General features: G+C 62.4%; 1 protein-coding gene across 1 annotated transcript; it reads left to right on the top strand.

Moving 5' to 3' along the window:
* Positions 1-5,765: 5,765 nt before the first annotated feature.
* On the top strand, positions 5,766-7,752 carry LOC122192862 (ETS translocation variant 3-like protein; the record flags this gene model as incomplete). Its single annotated transcript, XM_042893553.1, has 5 exons — positions 5,766-5,834; positions 6,014-6,251; positions 6,600-6,756; positions 6,839-6,941; positions 7,257-7,752. Coding segments are annotated over exons 1-5 (1,055 nt in total), but the record flags the coding sequence as incomplete, so codon positions are not given.
* Between the last annotated feature and the right edge of the window lie 290 nt (positions 7,753-8,042).

The following is an 8,042-nucleotide window of genomic DNA, read 5'->3' on the forward strand; positions in this document are numbered from 1 at the left end:
TATTGATCAGGTAATTGCTTTATCTCAGTTCTCATTTGGCTGCTGCATTATCTGCTCTCGCTCCGCTCCGCATAGAGGACCCACAGGGAGGGGGGTGTTTGGGGTGGGGGGGTGTTGGAAGACGGCCCCAAACCCCCAGCCAGCACCCTGTGTACCTTCTGGTCCTCCCCGCAGCAGTTGGGGTGGTCAACAGGCTGCACTGCAGAGCGCAGTGCATGGAGTGAAGCATCCCTATGGGGTCAGGAATCCCGATACCATGACTGGGACAGCTTGGCCCCCCAAGCCATCCACCCTTTAGGGCTGTGCAGAAGGATGCCCGGTGCAGGGGATGCTCATACGCAGGTGGGGATTCCCCACAATGGGCAGCTGTGTCTCTCCTGTTTGCTTTCTGGCCCTGCTCAGCTCTTTGCGCAGAGCCCACCTCATGCAGAGGTGCTGCTGCCGAGGGGGGGTGTGTGGGGGGGAATAGGGCTCATCCCACCCCTGGGGGGTCTTCATGTCTTCTCCTCCCCAAAGCCCTCATGGGGTTGGTTTCAGGGTGCTCCCACGGTGCGTTTCACAGATGCGATGCGATTCCAAATCTCCACCATCCTCTTGCTACCTCCTTCCATCCCTCTTCTACACCAGGCCATGCAAACAGCCCCCCAGGCATTGCAGCCCACCTCCCCCCGCCCAGCACTGCAGGAGGGCTGAGCCCGGGACCCAAAGCTGCGCCGGATGGGGCCGGGGTGCGGCGATGTGAGCGAGATGGGTTTATTACACGGAGTCTGTTGCTGCGATTGTTATCGATCCGCAGCTGTCACCTTCCATTGCCGCTAATGGGACGTGAAGAGGCTTCGGTGACCGGAGCCGAGCGTGCGCTGCTGCGTGCTGCCGCGTGCTGCTCCCGGCCCCGGCCCCGCAGCCGCCCCTTCCTCCCCTTCTCCTTTCCTCCCTCCTCTCTCGCTCCTTCTCTGCCATTTCTCCTATCCTTCTCTCTATCCGCCTCAGGGTTCCACGTTCTCCTCTTGCAGCTGCCTCTCTCCTCCTGTCTCCGTCCTTCTGCTCCTCTCACCTCACTCCCGCTCCCCTTTGCCCAGTCTCACTCCCCCTGCCCACATCTCACTTCTCCCTTCTTTTTGCCATCGCTTGCCATGTTTATGGCCATTCCCCTTTCTCAGCTGCCCCAAACCTTGGGCAGCTCCAGTTTATGGTCACCCATCTCTCACCCCATCTACTGGGGCCGCCCGCAGCCTCTACTTCTCCGTTCTCCCACCCCACCTCTCCTTTGTTGTTATTTTAACACGAGGTCTGCTGGAAGGGGGGGATTAACCCATGAGAAGTGCCAAACTGACCCTAGGGGCTGCATCCCGTGGGACGGGGACACGGGGTGCGCATTGGGGGCCATTGGAGCCCGACTGGGAGCGCGGCTCTGAGCGAAGGGCTGCTCCTGGCAGCGCACTCCCCATCACACAGCGCTGCGCTCCCCGGAGCCCTTCATGTCTGAACAGCTCGTGCGCCGCCCGGGCAATCCCTCCCAATTAAGGGCAGGGAAAGCAAAGGAGCCCGAGCCCGCACGGCTCTTTGGTAGGCAAACACACAGCGCCCGGGGCACTGGCACGCTGCCGCCGTGTTCAGGGTGTCGCAATGGGTGGGCATTCACAGCAAGCTCCTGGATCGGCAAGAAACGCGCGGGCTCCACCCGACCGCCGCCGATGTGCTGCCCAGGCGCGTCCGTCTGGCTCCGGCAAGGATCGAGCGGGCGGCACGGAGCTGTGGGTGCTGCAGTGCTGAGCCCTGTGCATAGCACTGCGCCGAGCCCTGCAGCCAGCCCTGCACCGAGCCTTGCACCCAGCCCTGCGCCAAGCTCTGCATCCAGCTCTGCACCCAGCCCTGTACTGAACTTTGCATCCAGCTCTGCACCCAGCCCTGCACCGAGCTTTCCATCCAGCTCTGTGCTGAGCCTTGCACCCAGTCCTGCATCCAGCCCTGCATCGACCCCTTCGCTGAGCCCTACGCTGAGCCCTGCATCAAGTCCTGCACCCAGCCCTGCACCCAACCCTGCACTGAGCCGTGCACCCACCCCTGCACCCAGCCCTGTGCCTCGCTGCCTGGCTGGACCCCCCCCTCACACCGCTTTCCATCACGTTAGCCTCGGTTGATTTAACCAGAAAACAACCCCAGAATTTAATTCCCCGGCGCTGCTTCTCCCATCCTGATCAGGAGGCAGCCGCCTGCTGCCTGAACCTGAGCTGAGCCCACTGGGGCGCTGGGGACACCCCTGTACCAAAGGCAGTGTGAGGTGGCCACAATCCCCTGTGTGCCTGCAGGGATCCAGCACCTGGTGCCAATGGAAAGAAGCAGTGCCAAGCTCCAGCATCCCCATACATATCCCCACGCATGTCCCAGTGCTGCACCATGGAGCATGCCGTGGGGACACACCGGGTGTACCTGGTGCTAGTGAAGCTGAACCAGTGACAGAGTCCAGCCCTGCTGTCCCCATTGCTGCTGGGCCATGGAGTGTCCCATGGGGATGTGTGGTGGGACAACAGCACCTCTTGCACCTCCTTGTCTCACTTCAGAGGGCTTGGATAGGGGAATGGAGTGAGCTGGAAGTGAGCTCAAAGCCGCTTGCCGCAGCAGGCATCGGCATTTTTGGTGTCTCTGTGCTTCACACTGGGTTGTGTGGGGGTTTGTAGGGATGGAGAGCTTCATCCCAGGCACCCCATCCACCCATTCCTCCATTGCCTCCCTGCCGCAGGCCTGGCTGCGTGCGACCCCAGGGACGGGTGCGGGGGTCTCTGGGCAGCCCCACTGCCTGCAAGAAGGAGGAGGAGGAGGAGGAGGATGGGGGGGGAGCCACGGTCAGGCGGCGGCAGCGGTCGGCAGCCTGTGGCCGGTGAGGGGTTAACGCGATTGTCTCGCAGCCACGGCCGCCCTCCCGGGAGCGCCGAGGACTGGGTTTTCATTTTAAGTAACCCCAACGCCGCACGCGACGAAATGCATCGGGTCGGGGGCGACAGTGGAGGGGAGCGCCTGGGGGAGGCAGATGCAGCACGGCAACCGGGAGGTAGGAGAGCATCAGGGAAAGGGGGAGGGGAGGGTCCCAGCCCCAATGTCCCACACCTGTCCCATGGCTGTCCTCGTGCTGGGACGTCCCCAGGGTTGGCGGTGGGTGTTTGGGGTCACTGCGGCGGTGGTGGCCTCGTGTTGCCGAGGCTGCTCTGTGCCTTCGGCCTCGGTCGGTCACTGATGGCTGCAGAGCGAGGTCTCTCGCCCCGCAGGGAACTTCCAGGTGAGCTGCGTCTCTCTGCTGGATGAACTGCGAGAGAGAAAAAGGGAGAAAAGGGGAAAAGAGGGAAATTTGGGGGATGGCTTCTCTTTGGCTGAGCATCCCGCACTGCTCGCATCCACCCGGCTCGCTGCCTGCACCGAAGCGGATTTCAGCAGCGAGGGAAAACCTCAAAGAGCTTTGGGGATTAGGAACAGGCTCAGGGGATGGGAGCTGCGATATCTCATCCTGCATCCCGGCCAATATCCCATCCTGCACATTGGCAGGGCACTGTCACAGCAGTTCTCAGGCAGTGGGGATGCTCCCAGACCACTTCTGTCTCCCTGTCCCCGTCCCGTCCCCACATCCCGCCTGGCGCTGCCCTATGCAGTGCCCCAGCATTGCTCCCGTCCCAGCTCTGCTTTGCGAGAAGGGATCCTTAACGATTCAGCACTGAATTCCCGCAGCACCTCCTGCAGCGGGGACAGAGCGGGGATGGGGAAGGCATTGCTCTGTCCGCTGGGGCTGCGCTGAGCTCCCGTCCCCGTCCCCTCGCCAGGACTTTGCCTTTCCGCGGTGACCTTCACCCCGTCCCCGGTGTCCCTCCCCGGTTAGGGTTTCTGTTTGACCATGGTACGAAACCTTTTAAATCCCACAGCCCCTGGAGACGAGAAGAATGGAAGGAGATTGAAGGGAAATGGGGGGAAGGAGGAACAGCACTGTGAGCACCAGAGCCTGGATTTGGGGCTGGGGTCTGACTCAGCAGTGCTGGGACTCTGGCGCTGGGAAATCGGGGCACATCTCCAGGAGGCGGTGGTGATGTTTTCCCCCCTTGAGGATGGGGTGGGCAGCCTCCCTCTCCCTGCCCCACACCTGGAATGGGCCCCCTGCCTGCCCCACTCGGACCCTCAGCTCCGTGCTTTTCCGATGGCCTCTAAGCCGCTTGTTTTAATAGCATTAATGCTTTTAAACAAACAGCCCCTTCACCTCCGCCTGCTTCGTGCGATGCCCGGGAGGGCTGAGCAAGATAAGGGGATTGGAGCGGGATTTGGGAGAGATAAAGGGGCAGGAATCCAGGCAGACCCCAGCACGGACAGACCTCAACCTGGACAGACCTCAGCCCAGACAGACAGACGAGTTTGGTCCCATGAGGTCGGCACCATGCGCTGTGTCCCCATCCCAGGGATACCTCACTGCTTGTGTCCCTTGGGCAGTTGTGTTCCCATCCCCAATTGAGAGCCCATCACCTCCCTCCCCTCCCGCTCAAGGTGTCCCTCATCCCAAAGGGGGGCACCCCGGGGTGACACCTCCAGGTCCAGGGGTCCCAAAGGGTTCAGCCCAGCCGGGGAGCGCCGACCCACAACCTTTGGCACGGGGACCACAGAAACATGAAAGCGGCGGCGAGGCGCTCGCTAATGAGGGAGAATAAAGGAGCGGGGAGAGCAAAGCAAATGAGGAGAGCAAACAAGAAGGGAAGAACAGGCAAGAGGCATTTTCATAACTGCTCGGTGCTGAGCGAGCCCTCGGGGCGGTTCTTCGCCTCCTGCCCTTTGTATCTGCTGTTCTCAGGGGCCTGTTTGCATTTCTGCTCGAATCCAAACAGCCCGTGCTGCCCCGGCTCTATTTACCCTCCTGGGACGGCGCCGGGGCCGACGTGGAACCCACAGCCCAAAATAAGGGCCATCACCACCACCTCCCAGCTCTGCCATCGCCTCTTTCTCCTTATTTCACCCAATCTCAATTCACCTTCTAATAAACCACGGGTACTACCAGGCACGGGGCTGCTCTGTGCCCCCAGTTCCCCCCTGCCACAGAGCAAAGGGGGAGTGTGAGCCGCAGTCCCTGGGTGTGGGGTGCTCCCCCTGTGCCCTTCCAGCAATTTCTTGCTTCCTGCCGGGGGTAAGAAGATTTACTCTCTACCCATCCCCTCCCTCTATATATGGAGGTGGTTCTCCCTAAGACCCTCAGATGTTTTCTCTCGCTCCTGTCCACGTGCTACTGCCTAGGATCGGGTCCCCGACGTTACCGCAGGTGAGTGGGGCACGATGTGGCCATGGGAACTGGAGGGGTTGTGCTTTCTGCTCTTGCCTGGATGCTCTGAAAGAGGGAAGGAATGGTGAATTTCGATGGTTTGCACTCGTGGGGGGGTGCCACCCCCATCCACCTGTCCTTCCTGCTTCCAAAGCCTCCCCGGTGCTGGGAGCATCCCCCGATGCTGAGCGCATCCCCAGTGCTGAGAGCAGCCCCTGTGCTGGATGTATCCCCATTGCTGGGAGCATCCCTTGGTGATGGAAGCATTCTCTGGTGCTGGGTATATCTGCAGTGCTGGGTGCACCCCCTTATGCTGCGAGCATCCTCAGTGCTGAGAGCATCACCCAGTGCTGGATGTACTCCCTGTACTGGGTGTACCCCTGGTACTGGGAGCATCCCCTGGTGCTGGATGTATCCTCCGGTGCTGGGTGTATCCCTGATGCTGTGTTCTTGCCCCCATGACCCCTCTGCTTTATGCCCTCAGGCTGCAGCATGCAGTGTGGCTGCGTGGCCCCGGGGCTGCCCGCCCTGCCTGGCTCCTACTGGGTACCAGGTGAGCACCAGCACAGCCCCACTGGGAGCGACTGGGACCATCCTGCATGAACCGTGGTCCTCCCCACAGACCCTAAGGCTGCCTACTGGTCTGGGGACATGGCTGTGATCCCTGGGCAGAGCCCAGATAGGGGGTGATGTCCCCAGTCCCGGGGCTCTAAGCTACTGCCCACCTTGCAGGGCTTGCCTTCCCAGATTGGGCGTATAAGGCCGAGTCCAGCCCTGGCTCGCGACAGATCCAGCTCTGGCACTTCATCCTGGAGCTGTTGCAGAAGGAGGAGTTCCGCCATGTCATTGCCTGGCAGCAGGGCGAGTACGGGGAGTTTGTCATCAAGGACCCCGACGAGGTGGCACGGCTGTGGGGCCGGCGGAAGTGCAAACCCCAAATGAACTACGACAAGCTGAGCCGAGCTCTCAGGTGCTGCCGGGTCCACGGAGAGCTTTTGGGAACACGGAGAGCCCTCGGGGATGTGGTGCTGCAGGAACACCTGGCCCTGACCCTCCATGCAGCACAGCCCACCTGCATGGGGACAGTGGGACAGTGGGGATGTGGTTTGGGAGCTCTTGGTTCTCAGCTTGTGATGGGGAGGAATTTATGCAAAGCTTTCGCGTGTCCGTCGTCCATCCACCCACCCATCCACCCATCCCATCCATCCACCCATCCCTCCATCCATCCATCCATCCATACGTCCATCTCTCCCTCCATCCATCTCTCCATCCATCCACGCTGCTAACACCCCACCATCCCCCCCCCCCCCACCCCCAGGTATTACTACAACAAGCGCATCTTGCACAAGACCAAGGGCAAACGCTTCACCTACAAATTCAACTTCAGCAAACTCATCTTCGTCAACTGCCCGCTGTGGGACCTGCGCTGCCCCCCATTGCTGGCAGGCGCCGTTCCCCCCGCCCTGCCGAGCCAGGTAGAGTCCCATCACAGCGAGGACAGCCCTGGGGACGGCTGTTCATCCCCACCACTGCCACGTCCCCATCTGTCCCCCACAGCTGCTGCAGAACGCGTTGCTGAGCCGGCGGACGCTGGCGGAGCCGCTGGCGTGGCACTGTGGTCCCCGGCACCCACTGCTCCCTGAGGCACCTGAGAAATCCCGTAAGTGTGGGGCACTGACGGCCCAAGTGCATCAGGCAAGAGACACACACAGTGTGCCCGTCCTGGGAATGATGGTGGTCACTGGTGGGGGTCGGAAGCAATGGGTGGCTGGGGGCCAACGGGTGCCGCAGCTCTCCCCCTGGGTGCAGGCACAGAGCCCAATGCAAGCGGGGCCACGGCCGTTGCCGGTCCCACAGCAGCACCCAGTGGCTGCAGCAGGGAGAAGGGGGGGGCCGTGGGTGCTGGTGTGGGGTGCACACGGGGGTCTCAGTGCCCGGAGGCTCTCACAAGGCTCTGTCTCTTTGCCACTCACAGGGCTGAGCACCGTGTCCCCCCCGTGCCTGGGGGGCTCCTGCTGCCGCCTAGGGGGCCCCGAAGAGTTCCCCCGCTTGGCTGCCTTCCCCTGCCCGCTGCTGCCTCCCCCGCTGAGGGAATGGACCCCCTTCCCCGTCCTGCACCCCCCACCGCACCCCACATCACTACTGCCCCCCCAGCTGGGACCCTCCTCTCCCATGGGGCTCCCCAAATCGGAGCCGTTCCCGCTGGGCCCCCGTTGCCCCCCTGGGCTCCTCAGTGGCCACGCCATGGCAGGAGGGGGGCTCACGGGCGAGCAACCCAGGGAGGACGGCGAGGATGAGGAGGAAGAGGAGGTGGATGAAGGCCGGCGTGGCACAGCCATGGTACAGAGGGTGAAGCTGCAGCTGGAGGGCAGAGAGAAGGGCAGCAGTGGGCTGTCCCCTGCCAGTTTCACCCCCCCCACAGCGTGCCGTACCCCCACAGCCCCCCAGCTGGCCTCTGCAGCCACCCTAAGGTGGGTGTGCAGGGGCACAGCAGCCCCCAGACCTCAAGACAACCCACACAGACGGAAATAAAGAGGTTTGCAGAGGGCTGTGGTTGTCTTGCTGGCAGCACCCCAAAGCCACCGTCACCACAGACCCTCTGGGGTCTGCTGCTGGGACCAAGGGGATGCGGGGCACAATTTGGAGGGGGGACGGGGGGGGGGGGGGGGGGGGGGGGAGGGAAGGGTTTGGGGGACGGTCCCAGCAGCCTCTGCTCGTTACCAGGAATTCCTGGAAAATGGCCCCAGCTCATTTTCATTTT

The sequence above is a fragment of the Lagopus leucura genome, unplaced genomic scaffold (assembly GCF_019238085.1).
Source record: "Lagopus leucura isolate 7727_CA_CO unplaced genomic scaffold, USGS_WTPT01 236-4_obj-0_obj, whole genome shotgun sequence".
Classification (NCBI taxonomy): domain Eukaryota; kingdom Metazoa; phylum Chordata; class Aves; order Galliformes; family Phasianidae; genus Lagopus; species Lagopus leucura.